The 24,633-nt window shown below is 36.6% G+C and overlaps 1 protein-coding gene across 2 annotated transcripts in view; it reads right to left on the bottom strand.

Moving 5' to 3' along the window:
• Positions 1 to 493: 493 nt before the first annotated feature.
• TERF1 (telomeric repeat binding factor 1) overlaps positions 494 to 24,633 on the bottom strand; it is a 33,127-nt gene continuing 8,987 nt past the window's right edge. Inside the window, exons 3-10 of one of the 2 annotated variants that reach the window (XM_032316272.1) lie at positions 23,449 to 23,570; positions 21,904 to 21,990; positions 18,139 to 18,288; positions 17,138 to 17,244; positions 13,444 to 13,500; positions 11,812 to 11,903; positions 5,220 to 5,326; positions 494 to 774 (exon numbers count right to left, since the gene is read on the bottom strand). In XM_032316272.1, the coding sequence (XP_032172163.1) occupies positions 598 to 774; positions 5,220 to 5,326; positions 11,812 to 11,903; positions 13,444 to 13,500; positions 17,138 to 17,244; positions 18,139 to 18,288; positions 21,904 to 21,990; positions 23,449 to 23,570 (899 nt within the window). In that variant the 3' untranslated portion in view covers positions 494 to 597. The remainder of the gene's footprint in view (positions 775 to 5,219; positions 5,327 to 11,811; positions 11,904 to 13,443; positions 13,501 to 17,137; positions 17,245 to 18,138; positions 18,289 to 21,903; positions 21,991 to 23,448; positions 23,571 to 24,633) is intronic. The other variant, XM_032316273.1, reaches the window with a different exon arrangement.

Here is a 24,633-nt window from a genome sequence, read left to right as displayed (position 1 = left end):
CACTGGAACAAAGTTAAATGTGCCTAATGAGACATGAAGCTGTTCTTGATAATAGTACAAACCTTTTCCTCCTATGGGTATTACTATTTTTAAGTTACCTCCTCTATATGAAACAACTGAAAGGAAAATTTAAGTATGTTACAACTCATGGATTACTTTTGTACAGGCATCATTCTATATACAAATGTATTAGTAACTAATATATTAAGGCCCTAAATCAAGTCGTAGAGAAACTTCACTTGAATGTGTGTTACAAAGATGAAGTGAGCCTACAAACACAGAATAGGTTAATGGGAATAAATATATTTTTTCAACTTTCTTTTAATCGGAATAGGATTTGAGGACAGGGTTACTCAAAGCACCAGGGTTCAACAAATTTATATTTCATTAAAGGAAAAAAGATTCTTAAAGAATGCAATGATGGCATTTCACCTTACTCTTATAGCGTAAGTCTTCGCATTAGTCAAAGTGATACTATAATGATACTGTAATGCTTTAGACAAAAATTTTAAGATACATCAATGACCACCAACTTTCAAACAAAAGGCAGTGACCAAAATATTTAACTGTCCTTTTACCAAGCTTTTACAAAAACATTTAGTCTTCACTGTCTGAGCAAATGAGTTTTAGCTTCTTCATAGTCCTCCATCTGTCTTTCAACATGACGCCTGTTCGGTTGTTGAACTTATAATGTAATAATATTTTAGACCAGTTTCCTTCTCCGTATTTCCTCACACCGGATCTCAGATTCTTGTCTTCTTCCCAAAGCCATGCCTTTTGATAAAATGCAGAACAGTTATTCACAGAAACAATTCTTTAAAAAACATACTTACTATAAATCCAACTTTTTTTTTTTTTAACATTTTATTTATTTATTTGACTGAGAGAGTGAGCACAAGCAAGGCGAGTGGCAGGCAGAGGGAGAGGGAGAAGCAGATTCCTGCTGAGGAAGGAGCCCAATGCTGGGCTCGATCCTAGGACCCTGCAATCATGACCCGAACCAAAGGCAGACACCTAATCGACTGAGCCACCCAGGTGCCCCAATCCAACTGTTTTTAATCAAAAAAATATTAGTTTCTTAAGGATGGAAGAACTTACATATGTATTTCTTAGATTTCTGCAAAAGCTTATGTTTATAAGATTTCTCAGGGTCCTTACTATTACTGTTCATTTCACATAAGCACAGAATAGCTCAGCTGCTCCAGATCAGATAGCTACAGAGTGACAGAGCTAATCCAACCCAATTCATCAGACTTTAAGCCTACATTGTCTCCTGGCATGCTTTCCTACAATTGTTATCAAACTGCTATTCTCCCTTCGCCCTTTTAAAAAAAGATTTAATTCTGGAAAGAAAGAGAAAGAGAGAGATGGATAGAGTACATGCTCACAAGAAGAGGCAGAGGGAGAGAAGCAGACTCCCCGCTGAGCAGGGAGCCCAACCCAGAGCTCATCTGGATCCCACAACCCTGAGTTCATGACCTGAGCCAAAACCAAGAGTCAGACGCTCAACTGATTGAGCCACCCAGGCATCCCCAGACTAGTACTGCTTAGTACTAGTACTTCCCATGTAACTCTAAATAGAACTTATGAATATTTAATACTTAATATTTAATTTTAATTTTTAATATTTAAATATTTATTATTTTACTAATGAACCCAGTAAAAACCCAGGTCTATGTTAGGTAAAGTATACACAGCCATAAACCTCAAATTTTCCCGAAAACAAATTCTTAAAAATGCAACTAAAAAAGATTAATTCAAAACATACTGTTTTCTTTTGGAGAAAATGGCTAAAAATTTTTAAAAAATCAAATTAGTACCATACATAGGAAAAAAATTATTGATAGCTGGCTTTTGCTACAAGTGACCAACTAACCTACCCCTTTTGCTGACATGCTTAAGGAGCAAATGACTATCTGAGTGATTATGTACTGTGTCAAGACTAGGATTAACTTCCCCAGCTGAATTTCCTATTTTCTTTAAAAATCCATTCATCAAGTCATGAAAAGATAGTGTAAGGATTTCGCTTACATGAGGTATCTAGAATAGTCAAACTCACAGAAACAAAGTAAAATAGTGGATGCCAGGGGATGGGAAGAAGGGAGAATGAGAAACTGTTTAATGGTAGAGTTTTAGATTCACAATATGAAAAAGTCAGAAACTGGTTGCATAAACAATGTGAATGCATTTAATGCCACTGAACCATACACTTAAGAAGGATTAAGAAAAATTTTGTTATTATGTTACAAAGCTATAAAAAAGTTTAAAAAGGAGCAAAGAACTTTATAGACATTTCTCCAAAGATCCACAAACGGCCAATAAGTACATGAAAAGATGCTTAACATCACTAACCATTAGGGAAATGCAAATCAAAACCACAAAACACTACCTCACACCCATTTTCACATCTATCATCAAACCCCCCCCCCCCAAAAAACAAAAAAACAAATACCACAGAAAAATACTAAGTACTGGTAAGGCTGTGGGGAAACTGTAACTCTTACGCACTGTGGGAAGAAATGAAAAACTTGTGACCACTGTGGAAAGCAGAATGGTAGTCCCTCAAAAAAAATTAAATAAAATTATTACGTGATCTGGTAATTCTACTTGTGGTATATTCTAGAAGAACTGAAAACAGGGACTTGAAGAGAAATCTGTACACACGTTGGTAACATGTGTTACCAACACATGTTGGTAAGGAGGCAAAAGCTGGAAGCAATCCAAGTTATCTGCTGATGGATGGATGGATAAACAAAATGTGGTATATAAATATAGTGATATCATTTATCCTTAAAAAGTAAGTTAATTGTGACACATACTGTAACATGGAGGAAACCTGAGGACATTAGGCTAAATGAAGGAAGTCAAACACAAAAGGACATTATTGCAGGATTCCACTTGCAGGGGAGGTACATAAAACAGTCAAACTTGGAGACAGAAAGTAGAATGGTGGTTGCCAGAGGCATGGGAGAGAGGCTAAGAGGGAGTCAGGGTTTAATGACTATAGCTTTGTTTTTTGTTTTTTGTTTTTAAAGATTTTATTTATTTATTTGACAGAGAGACACAGTGAGAGAAGGAACACAAGCAGTGGGAGCGGGAGAGGGACGCCAAGCAGGGAGCCCCATGGGAACTCAATCCCAGCACCCTGGGATCGTGACCTGAGCTGAAGGCAGATGCTTAATGACTGAGCCACCCAGGTGCCCCTAATGGATATAGCTTTTGTTTTTCAAGTTGAAAAGTGTTCTGTGGATGGATGATGGTAATGGCAAAACAATATGAATGTGTTTAATGCTACTGAACTATATACACTTTAATACAGTTAAGTGTAACTTTTGTTACGTATATTTCACTACAATTAAAAAATTTGAACTCAGTTGTCTGATGCACTATTAAAAAGAACTCAAGGTAGCTTCAAGAAGACAAACCTGAGATGAAAACTCTCGTGTACAGCTCAATACCATAAAACTGGCACTGACCATAATTAAACCCCTTGCAGAAGTTTGTCTGAGGTGCCATGTCTTGGCAACCGGGCTGTCTTGAGTGCATGGTGCACATGGCTAACTGATCTCTAGACAAAGACCAAGAGGACATCCTCCAGTGGCAGTCTGCAGTGACCAGCCCAGCCACTTCTCTCATCAGTCACCACTCCTACAAATTTCAATTCACTGCTTGACACTGATGCAAAATCAAAGGAGATGTAAATTTTCCGTGTGTGGGTGAGGAGTTTAAAAAAGAGAGAGATGGATTTACCGATTAAAAGTACTTCAGCAGTGGGTTATTAATCTTTGGGGTCACATAAGTCTTTGAGAATAATAAAACCTATGGATCCATTTCACAGACCAGTGAAGACATACACAACCTCACATAACATTTCAGAGGCCACTTACACTAACCTTAAAATATCACTTTTATAGTCCCCAAGTTAAGAATTTCTGTTGTGTAAGAAGCTGCTACAGTTTTGTTCAATTTTAAAAAGTAGTCCTTGGTTCATGCAAATTACATATATATGACAGTTTTTCTTGTTCAAATATGAATGAATTACCTTTAATAGAGTGCACAGATGATATCTGATACAATACAAAAGCTCATGAAGTAGGAATTGCTTGCTATGTTCACTTCAGACACAAAAGATATTCCCAGTAACCTGGAATTTGACCCTAGCCTGTGTCTCAACATGAACTATTAACAAATAGCTTTTCAAAGGGGTAAAAGAAAATCTCATTTAAATAGAGGAGAATAAGAAAAAAGTACTAGATCACCTTCAACTTCTAGCTATGATAAAAAGGACTAGATTTATTCACTTGCTATAAAAAAACTAGAAAATCAGATAAAATACAAGAAACAATGGTTTGAGGCACTGGACAGATGGCATAGGACTATGATCACTGAGTGCAGAAATGAAGTGAGTCCTAAAATTGACCCATCTTAACTTTCTGAATAGAAAAATTCCCTATCAAATGGTTTCTTCTTTTTTTAAAGCACAAAAGGACCATATTTAAATTGGATCCCCAGGGGCGCCCAGATAGCTCAGTGGGTTAAGCCCATGCCTTCGGCTCGGGTCATGATCTCAAGGTCTTGGGATCAAGCCCTGCATGGGCTCTCTGCTTGGCTTGTGATTTCTCTCTCTCTATGTCAAATAAATAAATAAAATCTTTTTAAAAATAAATAAATAAATAAATAGGATCCCGATTAGGAAGATACGAATATAAAAGCTTATAATGTGGATTTAAGTCCCACTTTACATTGATAAATAGACCTTATGATAGTATCACAATAATTCTAAATAAATGTCATTATCAAAATCCAACTTAGGGCTGTTTAAAAAATACAAGTGAAGTATTTTTTTTTTTTTTTTGAACTTAGGATTGGCCAATTAATTCAACATGGCAAAATCAAAGATGGTGAAGTGGAAACATTTTACATTCAAAATCTTCCATGGTTGGGGCGCCTGGGTGGCTCAGTGGGTTAAGCCGCTGCCTTTGGCTCAGGTCATGATCTCAGGGTCCTGGGATCGAGTCTCACATCGGGCTCTCTGCTCAGCAGGGAGCCTGTTTCCCTTCCTCTCTCTCTGCCTGCCTCTCTGCCTACTTGTGATCTCTCTCTGTCAAATAAATAAATAAAATCTTTAAAAAAAAAAAAAGATCTTCCATGGTTGAGCAGAAATAATTTGAAATAATTGAATTAATGTCCATTAAGTCTTATTTAAATATAATAAATACCTGTTTTTTCCTAGATTGTGGTTTTTTAGAAGTTCCTGGCTGACTATTCAAAACATGTCGTCTCTTATTTTCAGCAGCTTGTCTCCTAAGTCTTTTCATTCTTTCACCTAGAAGTAGAAAAAATCATCAAAAATTGCTTCACATTAAAATAAAAAGGGGGATATTTTTAAAGGTTACCATGAAATTCTATCTAGTACTTAGCTATTTTAAATAAAAAGAACTCTATCTGCTTAATTTTTTCCCCTTTGAATCTGGAAGCAGCAGAGTACAATGCAAAGATCAGTTTCTGAAAACAGTGGATATTGAATGCTGATTCTTTTATGTCTTTAAACAAGTTATCTCAACCTCCCAGAACTTGTCCTTTTTCATCATCTGTTAAAAAACGGAATAGTATTTTATCTTAAAGGATTGTTGAAATTTTCTTAAGATAATATTTAAGGAATATTTAACCTAGTTTAAGAACTACAGCCCTTCCTTCATTTCTTCTTTCTTAGTTATAGTCAGTTTAGTAAGACAAGATGTATACTAACTGAAAAGAGAACTGTTAACTGAAAAAAAAACCTGTTTATATAAAAAATCTTAAAGAATCTACAAACAGAATTAAAGAGTTTAGATGGCTGGATAGAAGATCAATAAACAAAGCTCAACAGTATTTGTTCATTAGCAATAGTTAAAATATTTGAAACAATCAAAAATAATATTTACAATACTAACAAAATATATAATATTCTTAGGGATAAATCTAGCAGTGGTCAAGATCTCTATGTAGTAAAATAAAAACCTCCATCATATATGTGTGTGTATATATATATATATATATATATATATATATACACTACACATTTTAAGAAAATATATGACAAACTAAATAGAGTAACGTGCTTCTGTTCGTGCATAGGAAGACAATATAATAATATAAAGTCTATAATTAATACCAATATATAATAATTGTGTTTGTTCTTTCCAAAAGTATTTACTGTTAAAATGCACTTTCAAATGAAAATTTCAACAGGGCTTTTTGTAGAACTTAACATTATTCTAAAATTGTATGTGTTATGAGTAGTTCACCACCAGCCCTGAGCATCCCTGCAGTTTTTGCTGAATGTACAAGGTTTATTTGTTTCCTGATACTAAACAGTTTTTGTAGTCAAATAGGCACCCAAGTAGGTCAAAGGAACCAAAGCCTGACCACCATGTAACTACCCTCTCGTGGGGAGGGGACTGGCTGTTTGCTATCCCATTTTGCAATCCTGTTTTGCTGCTTACTCCAAAAGAGGCAGGCCCCTGGCACCAAGTTTCTCAGTTACAGTACAACCTATCTGCCTGCACAGCATCGATCTGGGGCCACTGCACTGCCTGTGGGACTTGGAATAAAGAATCCAGCACAATTATGCTGATACCATGCTACTTGTGCTGTAATAAACTGTTTTGCTCTGACTCGTTAAGTCGTATTGGCTACTTCTGACACCTGTGGAGTGGCAGCAGGTTTTCCCTGACAACATGGAAGATTAAAACACCAAGAACTGTCAAGATATTCCTGAAGAACAGTAAAATGAAGGGAATTTCCCAACCAAATACTGAGTTATTATGAAACTACAGTAATTTAGACAATCTGGCATTGTTGCAGGAACAGACCATATGTGCTGGTCAGGCTCTAGTCAGGAAAATGGAAACCACACTAGTTAAAAACAGAGATTTTCATACTGCAAATTGTTTAAACAGGTGCTAGAAGACTAAAAAGGCAGAAAAGGAAATTAACAAATTAGCACAGATTAATAATTAATAACGAAATTCATAATTACAGGTTTTAATATTGTCTCTCAGTAATTGGTGGAACGAACAGGCAAAAATAGGCAAGCACACACAAAATCTGAACAGCACTATGAATCGACTTGACCTGATATTTTACAGCAGAATTCACATTCAAGTGCACATCAACACTCACCAACACAGACCCTGCCATGTACTAGAAAACAAATCTTAAATTAAAAAAAGAATCCTACAAAGTATATTCTCAGTCCCAAACAGAATTAAATTGGAAAGCACTAAAAGAAAGATATCTGAAATACCCTTAATTATTTGGAAATTAAACAGACAGCTTCTAAATAGCCCAGAAGTCAGAGAGAAAGTCTTAAGGAAATGAAAAAAATATTTTGGACTAAATGAATAAACAACATCTCAAAATCTGTGGGATGAAACTAAAGCAGTAATTAAAGGGGAGTTTATAGCATTAAATGCACATATTAAAAAAGATCTGGGAATCTATGAATAATAGGCAACTCACATACAAAGAGGGAAGAAAGGCTGACATTAGACTTGTCCATAGCAGCACTTATAAAGTCAAAAAATGGATCGGTATCTGCAAAGTTTTAAGAAAAGTATCTCTGAAGAATATTACGTTTAGCTAAATTTCCCTTTAAGCAAAAAACAGTACACACTCAAGGTACAGCATAGTCCCTATGTCAGTGGTTTTTTTTATTGTAATAATGAAGTATGGAGACAGATGGTATCTACCGTTGGAGTAAGCACAGCATAATACATAGAGCTGTCCAATTATTACACTAAACACACACAACCAACGCAACATTGTGTGTCAACTATACTTCAATTTAAAAAAAAAAAGAAAAGAACATCTTCCACTTCAGTGATGACAGGAGTATCTGTCAGGGGTTGCCACTTGAAGAGAGTCTTCCCGGAAGGGAAGCCATCACAGAGAAAAGTGGAGCTGAGGGACACAGAGGAACCAGGTCTGACAAAAATGCTTGAGTAGCTGGATCCAGCCAGCCACACTTGTCGCTAGCTAACGTACCTCTGAAATTATGAGTACGAGGCAGTAAATTCCCTTTCTCACCCCAAAGAGAAAAAAGAAGAGCAGAGCTTCTCAGTGATGTAAATATTTAGAAATATAGTACTTATAATCCCATCTTTTTAAAAAAATGTAGCAGAACAAGAGGTATAGAATGAGGACATGACGGTCAAAGGATTGGTAATCAGCAATAAATCAGTTTAAATAGATTAAACTCCTTTGGAAATTATGGCTAGAGAAGAGAATTCTACAAACTTTTATCATACAAAATAATTTAAAAATTAATTCAATTATTAATTTCAAGTCATTGAAAAACTGGGAATTAGTGGGAGAAGTTTTTGTTGTTGCTGGCTAATACCACCCTTTTAATTTATTTATTTATTTTAATTTTTTTTTAAAAGATTTTATTTATTTATTTGACAGAGATCACAAGTAGGCAGAGACACAGACAGAAAGGAGACAGAGAGGAGGAAGCAGGCCCCCCGCCGAGCAGAGAGCCCGATGCGGGGCCCGATCCCAGGACCCCGAGATCATGACCTGAGCCGAAGGCAGAGGATTAACCCACTGAGCCACCCAGGTGCACCATAATACCACCCTTTTTAGATGAAGTCCTTCAACAGTCTAAAATTTAAATTTAAGATTACAGAGGCAACCTGATTCAACCTCTTGAAGCATTTCAAATTCTATATCCCTTCATTTTGGAGGAACCATACAGATTATTGAAATACTTCTTATGAAATAGCATTTACATGAAATTCAAAATGTTAATGTGTTTTAAAGTAACATGTAATCTAATCACATTTTTCTGAATTTTTGACTATTTTTCCACTGACATAGTCTAGTCCAGCAATTAAAAGCACAGGCATTGCAGTCAGTGTCCGATTTTGCCTGGCCAGTTCAGCTGGCAGAGCATGAACCTCTTGATCTTGGGGTTGTGACTTCAAGCCCCATGTCGGGCATAGAGCTTACTTAAAAAAGGTCAATTTTTTTTTCTTTTTTAGATTTATTTATTTGAGAGAGAAAGAGAGAGAGTGCACAGGTAGGGGGAGCAGCAGATGTGGAGAAGCAGGCTCCCACTCAGCAGGGAGCCCCAACATGGGGCTTGATTCCAGGATCTTGAAATCATGACCTAAGCCGAAGGCAGTTGCTTAACTCACTGAGCCACCCAGGCACCCCAAGAAGGTTAACTGCAAATTCTGGTTTGGTTCACTATTTCTGTGACCAAGTATATTTTACTTAATTTCTTTTTGTAGTGGCTTCACCCGTAAAATGGGGATGAATTTTTTAAAAAAAGGTACTTGTAAGGTTGTTGAAGATTAAATGAGTTTACACATCATTTCACTGAATGCTGGTAAGTTTTTTCTGCACAGAAAGAATTTAGTTGATTTTCTTTCTTTCAAGTTCTCTGAATCACCTGATTTTTTAAAAGTACATGGCAATTTTACAAATCTGAAAAAATTCAGCATAAACAAAACTAATATCCTCTATGAAGAGAGAGGATACTGCATACCTTTTAAGCAAACTAGAAATAAAAAAGAAAAATGTGTACGCATATATTACTAACATCTAACAAAAAGCTGAAAAATGTACTAAAACTCAGGATCTTCTAGGCTCAATATCCACAGTCACTGTCAAACCAGTCTGTAATGAGGTTACAGTTCTTAGAGTTTAACTACTAATCAACTACTTAGAATCTAAAAAAATGTGCTTCTACTTCTTTGAATTTTGTATTATGAAATTAAAAGTTCAGAATCCCCAAATTATTTTAGCTTAGAATTATGATTCCTAGCCATTTTGCAGTAATAGATGCAGACACAATTTTGGAATAACAACATGAAGCAGTTATTTGAGTTTAACTTTACCATTTTTAAAATGAAGACAACAGTATCTATGGATGTAAATGTTTTAGAGCTTTAATTTACAAATACTAGTTAATACTGGCCCTGTCACCAGCCATCAATTATGAATGTATTCAATTAATACTTATTGCAGCCCTACTATGTCCCTGTCATCAAGCTGGTGCATCTATTATTTTCATATTGACCACAAGCTGCTAGGTGTGGATCAATGAAGTTTAAAAAAAATCCTTGCATGCATGTACTTGTTCATTCATTCATTCACACAGTATCTAGAATGTAGTGTAGGTTCTGTAAACATTTGCTGACTGAATACATACCAAGGAGAAACTTACAATCAAATCGTAATTTAAGGGACGCCTGGGTGGCTCAGTCGATTAAGCCATTGCCTTCAGCTCAGTCACGATCCCAGGGTTCTGGGATCAAGTCCCACATCGGGCTCCTTGCTCAGCAGGGAGCCTGCTTCTCTCTCTGCCTCTGCCTGCCACTCTGCTTGTGCGTGCTCTCTCTCTCTGTGACAAATAAATAAATATTTTTTTAAAGATTTGTAATTTAAAACAATTATGGACTTTTTAAAAGATTTTTTTATCTATTCATTTGAGAGAGAGAGAGAGAGACAGAGCACAAGAAGGGGAGGCAGAGGCAGAAGCAGACTCCCCACTAAGCTGGGAGCCCGACATGGGGCTAGATTCCGGGACCCTGGAATCATGATCCGAGCCGAATGCAGGTGCCCAACCGTCTGAGCCACCCAGGTGCCCCTATGGACTACTTTTAAGGATTTTTTTTGTTGGTTACTGTTGCATGTTTTTTAAATCAAGCAATGTCTTTTATAAGAATAAATTCTAAATCCAATAAGGAGGGTAGCTAGATTCCACAGTCAATCGTCATTATTCATGGATTCTGTATTTGTGAATTTACTTCCCTGCTAATAATCTGTACTCTAATATCAATACACTTTTGTATATTGTGCTTTTGTGGTCACTGGTGGACATGAACAGAGCAAATAAAAAAGGGGACGCCTGGGTGGCTCAGTGGGTTAAGCCTCTGTCTTCCGCTCAGGTCATGATCCCAGGGTCCTGGGATCGAGCCCCACATCCGGCTCTCTGCTCAGCAGGGAGCCTGCTTCCCCCTCTCCGCTTGCCTCTCTGCCTACTTGTGATCGCTGTAAAAAAAAATTATCTCACCTGATATGTGTGCTCCCAGCTAAGCTTAAGCAAAGTAATGCTTTGCCTTCATGTTTTAGCAATGTTATAAATAACTGTCTTTTTTAGATTCTACTTAATGCAACAATTTGTGTTTTGGGGTACTACAGCTTTTTAAAATGGCCCCAAGATGTATTGTGGAGATGCTGTTCCTAAGTGAAAGAACACTAAGATGTTCCCAACAGAAAAAAAAAATGTGTGTTAGAAAGCTTCATCTAGGCATGAGTTACACTGCTACTTGACCACAAATTCAAGGTTAATGAATCAACATTATATATTAGTATCTTTAAACAGAAACACAGAAACACACTGAACAAGGGTATGTATTTATCAGCTGACAAAAGTGGTGACAAGAGGCTGAAAGGAATCTAACCCTGTAATTCCCCAGTAATGTTTAGTATTCACCAACCACAGTAACTTTACAGAACATAACTATCATGATAACCATGGTATGTTTCAGATTAAGTAAATATTTCAAGTTGCTGAATAAAGTTAAGGTAGAGAAGCAGTGTACCATCATAGCATAAGTACTCTAAGTTAGGCAATCAGAATAGCTAACTTTCTAAACTAAGTAATAACTTTCTAACTCTATGAAGGTATGGCATTTAATCCTTTGTGCTTTGGCTTTCTGAAGTGTCTCTGGGTGTTGTAGTAGGGACAGCAAGGGCTGGACCACTTTCAAGGACACATCAATTCTCTACTTCTAAAACTGTACTATGAGTACTCACTTTGAAGAATTTCCATTCTTTCTTCTTCCCTTCTAAAATCCTGTTGTTGGCTTCCGTGTTTTGACTTAGATAGAATGAGCTTCTTGTGACACCTAAATTGAACAAAAAAGCATGGGATTAGTTCCACAAAGAGTAGAAAAGCAATGAAAGAAGCTAGCTGACTTGTCTTAATCTCTATTTCAGGACCTTCTTCTACTTTGGCCTGTTTCCTCTGGTGCTCTGAGTGCTCCATCTTAACTTTTGGCCTCTTAAAACTTCTGTTGTCTGGCTTCCCTCTCCTCCCATCACTTATTTTCTCCATCTCAGGTACTTAGAAATCAAGATTCATTTGGCCTTCTAATTAGATAGGTGAAGAAAAAAAAAAAATCCTCAGACTATCAGCTATTAACTTTCATTCTCTCCTAAATTCTAAAATTCCTTTACACATAATGATAGGTATCACTTATCTTCACAGCTTCCAAAAGGAGTGTTTTTGAAATGAAGGTTGTTTGGAAACTGTGTGGCAAAATTTTGACAACCCTGCAAAGTTGGTATTATTCCAATTCTATAAAGGAGCCAGTTTAGATGAAAAAATTAGTTCACCTAAACTTAGGAAATGATTTTGTCACCACCTAAAATCTGTATCATTACCTAAGTACCCATGCATGAAACCTACTAATCCGTTCCCTTCCTCCCAAAACTTTCTACTGTGCTCTTTGGAATGCCATTCTCAAACTCTTCACCAGTTCTCCTACCTCTTCGCTTTGCCTAAAATTTCCTTTACAGAGAATATTTCTCTGTGGCTGGCTCAAGTAGACCGGCCTCTACCTTCTTTGAACACAGGGTCCCAGAGGTGGGTGTCTATACTTTCCATTTCCTAACAAATGCCACTTTCAGGATCCTGCCTCCATAAGAAATCTTAGCCCTTGTGGATTCATTCTACTAATGTGTACCATCATCTACCATACTTCAGAGTTATTCAGACCCTTGCAAACACTTTTCATCATTCATGGATCTTTTTCTACACTCAAGTGATGGTTTTATCATGTTATTTCCATGTTCTTGTGGATAACCCACATATAATCCTGACCTCTCAATTCCTCATATCGAATGACTCCCCCCCCCACACTAAATCAAAACCTCCCACTATGGTTCCTATTCAGCATCCTAACTGCTCTATCTCTAAAATCATTGATGTAGACCTTTTGTTCTCTGAGCCATGTTATATTGTCTGTCACAAAATTTCTAGTAGATTAAACACAGTGTTTCAAGTAATTTCATAAAATTAGAATTTGAGATATACATCAGAAATGTAACTGCCCCCAAACCCCTGGCAACATAACCTTGTTTCTAGGACACAGTAGGAGTTTATTAAACATCTGCTTTAAGTTCAAGCACTCCCTATACATGTATGCCAATAATGGCCTTGTGGAAACAATGTGTAACAACTCAGGATCCCAGAGGCAGGTCTCCATAGTTTGGAATTTCAAGACACATGAAGGTCTTGAATATCTGTTGAGAAAAGCGGGCACCTACAGCATTCTCTAAATTACACCATCAACATGACAGTTATTATAAAACATCTAGGTCTGCAGGAAGTACTTCAATCAAAAATCTTAAAGACAAGAAAAGAAAAATGTCCATTTACTTCACCTCAACAAGGACACTGTACTCCCTGAGAAGTCAGTTGCAGACTGTTTGTCACTAACACTTTAAAAAAAGAAAAAATATGTAAGAATGTAAACAAAAGAAACTTTTCACAAGGTCAATACTTACTACATAATCCAGTCATATTTCAATTTATACAAAGTATCTTTGGAAAGAAACCCTGGTAACATCAGGACATACAGAGTCCATTACAACATGGATAATTTTGCCCAGATGTACTTACCAGATATTAAATCAAGCTTTCACAAACGTAAAGTTAAGCAGAGTTAATGTTGTAACCAGGCATTCATGTCACTCTTTCAAAAACTCTCCCATGTCTCTTTATTTCCATGGATTTAAATTTAATTTCTTGCCCTCCCCACCAGCCTCCAACTGAACTTTTTAACAAGTCCCGCCCCAAGTTAAACTTAGCTTCCACAAACACAGCATAACCATTTACACCTTTGTGCCTTCACTGGAACTATTCTTCTATCCTAAAATGACATTTCCTCTTCGTCCAACTGTAAAAATCATAACTATCCTTCAAGGGCCTGCACAATACTCACCCCTCCTTGAGGCTTCCATCTCAACTTCTTTAGCATTTAAGTCTATACATTTTAGCAACAAATTATGTAATGTTTGCCTCAGTTCCTGTTTCCTGTCTATAATTCTTATTGCCTCAAAATAGTTTATAAGCTTTATCAAAGTTTTTATTTCATTTACCATTGATAATATGAAGGTTTCATCTTTCCTATTGTCTGATTTTACAATCACATTTCTGATTCTACCCTTGTTCGCCTGTGTCCTGCTGATTTTTGTCCTGATACTGGTGAATCTGATGCTTTACTTGTCCTGATTCTATTTGCTCCAGGGTGGTCTTGAGATTTGCTTGGTTCTTGATCTTCATTTTGTCTCTAATTTTATTCTCTGGGTCTAGTGCATTGCAAATTCTAATATACACTTGGTACTTGAACTAAGTACCAAGGATACACAGCTAATTAAGAAACTTTGAAAGATTCTCAGTCTAGTGAGAAATACATAAAGATAAATAGGTATGTTACCATCCAAGAGAAGTCCTTTTATAGAAACGTGACTCAATGCTGTAGGAGCACAGAAGTGACAACTGATCAGAGCTCAGTAAAACATAGGGGATCTTTGAGCAAGGCCCTGAAAGGCAAGTAAGGAGCTGCCTTGAGACAACAAAAAGAGGGGAATTCAAAATTGAAGCAAGAGACAGGCATGAAAAAGCTTTTAATATTTGAGGATCAGGATGAAATTCTGTGTTGCTAGAAAGTACCATGTATGTGGGCAGGAGAGGGTAAGCTTAGGGATAAGGTTGTATATGAAAAACAAACAAACAAAAACAAACAGAAAGGGGCCTTGTAAGGCTTGCCATGCCAATAAACTCTAACTCATCTAGCAGGAAAAAGAAAGCCAAAAGAGATTATTAAGTTGGAAAGTGACTTAAATAGGTTTATTTTTATGGGACACTAATTCTAGAAGTCATGTCAAAAATGGATTTATATGGTACAAAGCTAAGTAATAACCTAGGATACAAGTAATAAGAAGAACTATATTAAAGAAGCATGGAGATGGGATTTACAACACTTGGGGAGTTAACTGGATGTGTGAGGAGAGTCAGGATACAGAGAGAGATGAGAACATCAACAGTTCTGTTTACACACTGAATTGCGTCTTGTGTAAGAGGCATCTGAAATAAGCCAGCAGTACTACATGAGAGTACATAGGAAATGTGTTCATTATCTGCATGAATCATAGCAAGCTTTAATTTGATTTTAAAGCAGTATTACACTGTGCTGGAAGGCTAGGCTCCACAATGTACTTGGTCTTGGTATTACTACTTTGATTTCCTAAACAGAATGAAATAATTTAGCCAATAAAAATGACCTCTACTTCTTAAAAGGGATCTTAGAAAACAGTAAGACCTTAATAGAGTTTGGGTTTGGGGGAAGACCAGTGAGGGAGCAGATCACAGATAGGTAGGGACAAGGATAGACAATAATGACTAAGCTTAGTCCTGAGGTATAAGCAATGCATGTCCGTCCAATATGAAACCCAATCCCCACCTCTAAATAAGTAGTTGAGATGAGGAGCCTGCAGCACTCAAGTCACATGACCAAGAAAAAAAGAGTGATATTACATCCACTGCCAAATCCATCCATCCAGAGATGACATGGATTTGACATGTGGCCTTGGGTTAAGGGTAGAAGAATAGAGGGAATGGACCACAGGTTCAACAGAAAAGAACTTGATAGTGGTAGAGTTTATTTTCTTCATAAGGTTAGCTTCTAAAGCCAAAACAAAAGGTAAAACTTTGAAAATCCCTAAAGAAATAATTTTAGAGACTGAATTTGTCTCTCAATACAGTAGTCCCCCTTATCTGTGGTTTTGCTTTCCAGTTTCTGTTACCCATGGCCAGCTGCACCTGGAAGATGATCCTCCTCTTGACGATCTCATCAGCCTAACACTATGTCATGATGACCAGGTCATGATGCCTGCATTGTTCTTCTTGCTTCATCTTATCACGGAGGCATTTTATCAGCTCACATCCTCACACTGTCTCAGAACTCAGATGTTCTGAGAGAGAAGAGACCATAATCACATAACTTTTACTACATTATACTGTTCTATTGTTGTTGTTAATCTCTTACTGTATCTAATTTATAAATAAACTTTATCACAGGTATGTATATATAGTTAAAAATATAGTATATATAGAGTTTGGTACTTCCTGCGGTTTCAGGCCTCCACGGGGGGTCTTGGAATGCATCCTCCCACAGACAAGGGGAACTACTATGTATAGGACCGACACAGCCCATTTCCCTCCAGCACTGAAGCAAATCACAATTTCCCCGATTGAGCACCAGATGAAGTGGTTAGGCTACTACTGAAGATGTAGGAACAGTATCCTTTTTTCTTTTAAGATTTTATTTGTTCATTTGAGAGAAACAGAGAGACAGAGAGAGAGCACAAGCAGGGGAAGAGGCAGAGGGAGAAGCAGACTCTCCATTGAGCCAGGAGCCCTACATGGGGCTCTGTTCCCAGGACCTAGAGATCATGACCTGAGCTGAAGGCAGATGCTTAACCACCTGAGCCACCCAGGTGCCCCACGAACAGTATCTTAAAATACTAAAGGGGCACCTGGGTGGCTCAGTGGGTTAAAGCCTCTGCCTTCGGCTCAGGTCATGATCCCAGAGTCCTGGGATCGAGTCCCGAGTCAGAATCTCTGCTTCAGCCTGTTTCCTTCTCTCTCTCTCTCTCTCTGCCTACTTGTTATCTCTCTCTGTGTCAAATAAATAAATAAAATCTTAAAAAAAAAAACAAAAAACACTAGAATAACTTAGTATAGTAAGGCACTGACAACGGCATGTGAGATCTGAGATCTAAGGGGCACAGAGGATTCAAGTTTCCAACCTCAACACTGTTCCAGAGCCTACGTTGCCTAAGAATGGTAAATGGTATTACTCACACTATTTAAACTGTACTATTTTGCTTAGTACATATAACAATTTGTATAAATTATGAAGTAACTGTACAGTACTCCAAATATCCAAATGTTACTAATCAGTAAAACATACCCTCTATAATAAAATTATTTTTGTTAAAAATGGCTCACTAGCAATACTTTCACATAAACATGAATCCATGAAAACAAAAATGTATTAATGAATTTACGAACCTTTTTCCTACATCCAAATTAGCTTCAGTTTCCACTTCAACACTGTTACCATTAGGTTTATCTTGAGTTGTTCTTGCCCTTCTACTTTCTACTACTTTTGCTGCTGCCTTAAAAAATGGAGTTGTTGAAGAGAAAGGAATCCATTACACCATTCTGAACAAATAACATTAAAATTAAGCCTTCTAATTCTTTGATAGTCATAACTAAAGTATCTGGTCACCGGTCAAGAAAGGGACTGTGTTGTGTTTTCTCCAGTAACTATCATCAACAGCAGCTGCTTTAGTCACCTGCTTGGTTTATAAATCGTACGGAGAAGATTTCTTTGTACATGTTTGATACATGGGGCACTCAGTAGGCAATTTTAAGATAAAAGGTTACTTAGGAAAAAAAAAAAATCAATAAAAAGTCCAGATAGGGGCAGCTGGGTGACTCAGTCTGTTAAGCATATACCTCCTGATTTAGGCTCAGGTCATCATCTCAGCATCGTGGGACTGAGCCCTCCATCAGGCTCCATGCTCTGCACAGAGTGCGCTTGGGATTCTCTCTCTCCCCTGCCTCTCTAAACAAACTCTTTTAAAAATTAAATAACAATTAAAAAATAAAAATTCCAGGTATTTATACTCAATCAGTGCTCCCCTATAACAGAAGTTAAAACTTTTTGAGGCCAAGACTGAGGATAAAATGTTACAAAAAAAACTTTCTAAAGGTGCTTCTTCAGTCTAAATCTTTTTTCTAAAAACATGCTAAAAATTCCTTTGATCTATTCTCCCCTCAACTTTTTATTTTGAAAAATTTCCCCAACTCTTATTTCAAAAAAGTTAAAAAATACTACAAAGATCACCAATAAACCCTTTAGATTCACTAATTGTAACACTGTCATTCTACAAAAATCACTAAATAAAATTCTGATTAGTTTTTAAGGATTTCTATTTCAAGTATTCTCCTTTATTGTAATAATCTCTCCTTACTCTATTGTTAGAGTCTCTCTGAAATATGCATACCTTCATAAGAAAGGCTGATGATTTTTCATTTATCACAGAATTCACATAACTCTTAATTTTCTCCATCATGTTGTTGTAGCTGAAGTGCTGAAAAATTGAGTGGAATGTATCTCTCTGAGAGATTATCTTATGCAATTTCCTTTTTAAAGGCTAAAGACAATAGGAAAAATGAATTAACATGTAAATCACAAGTAAGATGGTAGAAATCCTATCTTATTTAATTCAAAAAAATCACATTATAAACTCAAAGACACATGAGATTTTTAAAAATTCTGTTTTAAATAGCCCATCAATGCATTTTTTTCTTACTTAAACTACTTTGTATTTCACACACATACAGAAGAATTAAAAAATAAATTATGAACTTGAAAGTCCATTGCCAAATTTGAGAAATAAAACATCATCTGTACTACTGAAGCCCTCTTTTTCTACCATAATGATTACACCTCTAGCTTCTCCTCTCAAGGCAGCCATTATCCTAAATCAGAATTTACCATATCCACACATTCCTTTACACTTGCACTAAGAATGAAGGTAACCATAAATATATGGTACTATTTAGCATATGCGTATTTTTCTGGAACTTGCTATATTTGCTCAACTCTGTGACATTTATCCATGTTGATTTGATTTTTATAGGACTAGCTTTCACTCTCATTACAACATTCCACTTATCAAAAATAGCATTTATTCATCCATTCTTCCAGCCTTTTGAAAGCATTTAAAAGCTATTTTCTATTACTGCTATACTGTTAAACATTTTTCTATAGGTCTTCTTGTGCACAGTACAAGCTTCTCTTGGACATTAGTTCTTTCAAGACTGGTTTTGCACAGTAAAAGCTACCGGACCTTCAAAAAATTCTACTTCTTAGTCTCTACTCCAGACCAACTGTCTTAGTGGGACCTGTTGGTTTGTTTTTATAAAACTTCATGGCTTTTAGGGGTGCCTGGGTGGCTCAGTTAGCTGAGTGACCAACTCTTGATTTCAGCTCAAGTCATGATCTCGGGGTCCTGGGAATAAGTCCCAAGTTGGGCTCCATGCTCAATGGGGAGTCTGCTTAAAAGTCTCCTTCTCCCTATGTCTTTCCCCCGCTACGTGCTTTCTCTCTAAAATAAATCTTTAAAAGAAAATTTTCATGGCTTTTAAAAATGTGCAGTAAAAAAAAAAAATTACTCTAGGGACTTATCTAGAAGTAGAATTGCTGGAATGTATACTCAGATTTTGCTAAAATGCTCTCAAGTTTATGAGCTAATTTACAGAACTGAGAAGGTATGGCAGCCTTACCATTTCTCCACTCCTTGAGTCAACTGTTAGTATTCTAAGGTATTTTAATCATTGCCAGCCTGAGGTTTAGTTAATACTATTTCAATGTATTACGTGGGATTGCCCTGATTACTCATGCTAGTGAGGTTAAGCACTTCCTTTTACGCTTATTGGCTGTAAGCTTTTTTTTTTTTTTTTCTGTGCTGTACAGAGTGGGGTTTTTCAGTAACCTCACATGTTAAGGCAAAAAATGTAGGGGCACGGAACCCAATAAACACATCAAGCTTTCAGGTGGAATCTCTGTGGAGGTTTATACCTTAGAAACAAAAGCAAATTAGAAATAAACGGAGCCTTAATAAAACTTCAACCTACTCTTGACTCTGCTCAGTCCCTCAACAGATTAAGGTGATCACCCCCAACTCTATACAAGCACGCTCAAAGGTGCTCAACTTCACTATTCAAAGGAAGAGAAACCAAAACCCAATGTGATGCTACTACATATTTGCCAGAATGACTACAAGGAAAACTACAGGGCAGGTCTGTAAAGCAAGTGGAACTCTTCCACACTACTGAGCGAACGGATATAACATAACCACTTTGGAAAACTGTTTGGCAGAATCTACTAAAACCAAGTATATGTATATCCCACAACCCATCAATTCTGTAAGTATATATCCAACAGAAACACGTATTATTTGTTCTACAAAAGATGTGTAAAAGAAGGTAACAGCCCCAAACAGGAAGTAAATCAAATGTTTCTCAACAGTAGTATTCTTTTTTATTTTTTTTTTAAAGATTTTATTTATTTATTTAACAGACAGAGATTACAAGTAGGCAGAGAGGCAGGCAGAGAGCGGGGGGAGGCAGGCTCCCTGCTAAGCAGACAGCCCGATGTGGGGCTCGATCCCAGGACCCTGGAATCATGACCTGAGCTGAAGGCAAAGGTTTTAACCCACTGAGCCACCCAGGCGTCCCTAAGTTGCATATTCTAATAATGGAACAATGAGACCAAGTCAACTATTGTTACAAGCAACACCATGGATCAATCTTACATAAACTTGCTATATGGGGGCACCTGGATGGCTCTGTAATTAAGTGTCTGCCTTCGGCTCAGGTCATGATCCCAGCGTCTTGGGATCGAGCCCTGCACTGGGGGAGTCTGCTTCTCCCTCTCCCCCTCCCCCTCCATGTGTTCCCTCTCTCACTGTCTCTGTCACATAAATAAATAAAATCTAAAACAACAACAACGAAAAAAAACCCTTGCTAAATGATTACATTACATAAAATATGGAAACAAGTAGAACTAATTTTGGATGTTGCAAGTCAGGATAATGGCTATCCTTGAAAAGATGGGAGGGACAGTGACAGGAGGGTGTGGGCAATGTTCTTTTTCCTGATTTAGGGGGTCATTACAAAAGCATGTTTCTTTTGCAAAAACATCTTTTTATACACTTATAGTACAGATATGCTATTAATAGTATGCTACTATTCAATAAACTTCACTAAAAATGTATAAAACTATTTTTTATTTCTTTAAGTAAAAATAAGCTCAATTTATTCTAACATTTTATTTTTAATCTTTAAAGAACTAAGTTCAATTGATCTTAACATTACACATAAATACATAAACTACTAATGATCACGTAAGAACCCTCTAGAAAAACGAGCTATACTGTTGTTTTTTTCTTTTTTTTCTGTGGGTGCCTGGGTTGCCCAGTAGGTTAACTGGCTGCCTTTAGCCCAGGTCATGACCCCAGGGCCACCAGACTCCCAGACCAGCGGGGAGCCTGCTTCTGCCCCTCCCACCTGCCCATGTAGGTGCTCTCTTTCTCTCTGTCTCAAATAAATAAATAAAATCTTAAAAAAAAAAAAAGCAGCTTTTTTTCTGTACCTGTGCTGCCCAATATGGTAGCCATTAGCCACAGGTAGTTACTGAGCCCCTGAAATGTGAGACCTGAATTTAGACATAGGTAAAAAATACACACCAGATTTCAAAGACCCCCTACAAAAAAAGAGTATAAAATAACCCATCAATATTTTTTTATGTTGATTAAATGTTAAAAATGATGTTTCTGGATATATTGGGCTAAATGAAATATTAAAATCCGTTTCACTAGTTTAACTTTTTTTTTTTAAAGATTTATTTATTTATTTGACAGACAGAGATCACAAGTAGGCAGAGAGGCAGACAGAGAGAGAGGAGGAAGCAGGCTCCCCACTGAGCAGAGAGCCCGATGTGGGGCTCGATCCCAGGACCCTGAGACCATGACCTGAGCCGAAGGCAGAGGCTTAACCCACTGAGCCAGCCACCCAGGCGCCCCTAGTTTACCTTTTATAATGTGGCTACTAACACATGTGTGATTTGCAATTATATTTCTATTGGACAGCACTGTTCTATACTGTTTAAAAGATAAAGCATCACTTTCTTTCTCCAGTGTTCTTTCATTTACCTCACTCCATATAAGCAATTCTAAAATTCTGATTCTATTATAAACAACTACCTCATAAGAATTCGGGTCATCAAATATTCTTTCAAAGACTTCTTCTGCTTCTTTAAAATTGCCATTTTCCATACAAACAGCTATAGCCTAAAAGACAAGATGACAAATACAAACCTTAGATTGCTTTATTGTATAACTATTGTTTAATATCGATATAAATCCTGTTAAGTCTAAACTACGTTACTTAAAGTAGTTACTTATCTACTACTTTACTTACTTTCTGATACATGACAGGAAATATCTTTACAAAGATGAAATAACTGTGGTTTGAAAAAGATGTAAAAAATGTTTCACTGGCCCCTTGCATATTTACTGATAAATGCACAGATTTCTAGCTCTTTCGAATTTAGGCCAATTAAAAGCAGACATTAATAAATAAATTAGGAGCTACATTATATACATTTAGGACCCACCTAAATATTAACTTGGGCAAAAGGGAAATGAAAGAGGAGGTAGTTGGCATTCATGATTATTAGGATACATAAAATTAGCTAGTTAGAATCCCTGGAAAATTTCTAACAGAAACAGAAGCCAGATGCTTCTGAATGAGCATTTGATAATCTGGCCTTTCTGATAATGTATATAATAAAACAGGGAATTTCCAATATCATCTGGGTAGCTCTGGCAAGCTACTTAACCTCGTGTGCCTCTGTTTCTTTGTATGTAAAATGGTGGAGATACTAGTACCTATTCATAGGGTTGCCGTAAGGACTGGATTTCTACGTGAAAAGTGCCTAGAACAGTACCTGACAAATAGTATGCAATGTATTACATGTTTGCTATGGTAACCCACTCAATGTTAAACTAGTATAAAATGATGGCCTTCTTCTCTGGAACCCCCCAAAACTGAGATAATATAACACATTTCTTTGTCCCAGGCTGAAATTCTTAGAAGTAGTAGTCATATTTCTGCCATTCTCTTCTGGTTTTAATTCTCGTTGGCAGTCACCAAACTAACAATAATTAATTTGGGGGAAGGTGAGAGATCATTCAGATTTTTTTCTCCTACCCCACCATAAAATAATTTTCTAAAAATGAGGACAAATATATTTAATTAGAACAATCCTTAGTATTTGCTTTGCCTGCTAGCAAAACATATTTTCCCTGCTACTGTATCTTTGAATGACTGTTTTAGCTTCTTACTCTTTAATAGGTGACTTCTAAAATTCCCTCTACATACCTAAAGTTTTACATTCTCCTATTTACAAAAATCCATTGATTTCTTTAAAAATTTTTTTTTTTTTAATATTTGTAACCTTGAATAGAAACTGTGAGAGCACAAGCCATTTGTTTTTGAAAGTTGCTTTGTGATCTTTAAATCAATGTGATGTATTTTCTCATATGGGGGCAAATATATACTTAGGTAGCAAACATTAAGTCCCAGTTCTTAGAGCCTGCATGAAGATTATAAACCAAAGGTCAAATTTCTGAAGAGAATTATTATATTAAATTTTACTTTGGGTTTACTGCTCAACTTCTGTTAAGTGGCTCTTAATTTCTTTTGATGTTATATGCAAAATAGTAATAATAATATAACACACATACCTGAATTTTAACTAAATTCTCTATTTCTTCATGAAGTTTGTCATGTTCTTTTTCAATTGAAGCCCAAATCATCAGGGCTGATTCCAAGGGTGTAATTCGTTCATCAGTTTCAAACTGTGCATCTTTTAAAACCAGAACAAAAATAAATAATTTAGGAAGCTAAGCAGAACCTTATTTTGTCAATTTTTTATGATTTCAGTTCTTTAAATATTTACTGAGTATATACTATGTGCCAGGTACTATTCCTGTATACAATAGTTTAGGCAAGTGATATAACTTTTCAAGTTAATTTCCTTTTTTTTTCCTTTGAAAAACTGGAAGGAGCATGAAATTTAAATGTTAGCAGTTTCAACAACTCCTACTTTGTAGAAACAATTTCCTGTTATCTTCTAATTGTTTATCCAACATTTTAAACATAAACATATAATTCATATACAAAGAAAGTCTCTTTATATTCCAGGCCTTATACCAGATACTTAGGATCTGACCAGGAAGAAGAAACAGTTCCTGACCTTATGAAACTTACATGCTAGCTATGAAGAAAGACAAACCAATTTGACTGGTACTCTACTAGAATTATGTGTTATGCCAGTGCTTCTCAACCCTACCTATACCTCAAAATCACCTGAGGAGCTTTTATAAAAATGCAGATGCCTCGACCCACCCTTTAGAGACTGATTTTATTAGTACAGGGTAGAGCCCATGCATCTATGTTTTCCAAGGAGACCAGCTCTATGAAAGGATACTAACAAAAGAATCCTTTATGAAAGAGAAACCATCCAAACTGGGACACTGAATATAAACAGGAGATAACTAAGTGAAGAGGAGAAGGGTGGGAAGAATATTTCAGAAAGGCAGCGGTAGAACATAAGGAAGAAGAGGACAAAAGATATTCACATTCTGGACGCCTGGGTGGCTCAGTAGGTTAAAGCCTCTGCCTTTGGCTCAGGTCATGATCCCAGAGTCCTAGGATCAAGGCCCGCATCAGGCTCTCTGCTCAGCATGGAGCCTGCTTCCTCCTCTCTCTACCTGCCTCTCTGCCTACTTGTGATCTCTGTCTGTCAAATAAATAAAATCTTAAAAAAAAAAAAAAAAAAGATATTCACACTCATAGTCAACACATACTAAGGTACTATTAACCTGTTAGGCTCTATGCTAAGTGCTTAACATGCAGTATCTCCTTTA

Source organism: Mustela erminea, chromosome 16 (assembly GCF_009829155.1).
Source record: "Mustela erminea isolate mMusErm1 chromosome 16, mMusErm1.Pri, whole genome shotgun sequence".
NCBI classification, from domain to species: Eukaryota; Metazoa; Chordata; class Mammalia; order Carnivora; family Mustelidae; genus Mustela; species Mustela erminea.
The sequence above is the reverse complement of the archived record's forward strand: the minus strand, read 5'-3'. Positions and strand labels throughout refer to the sequence as shown.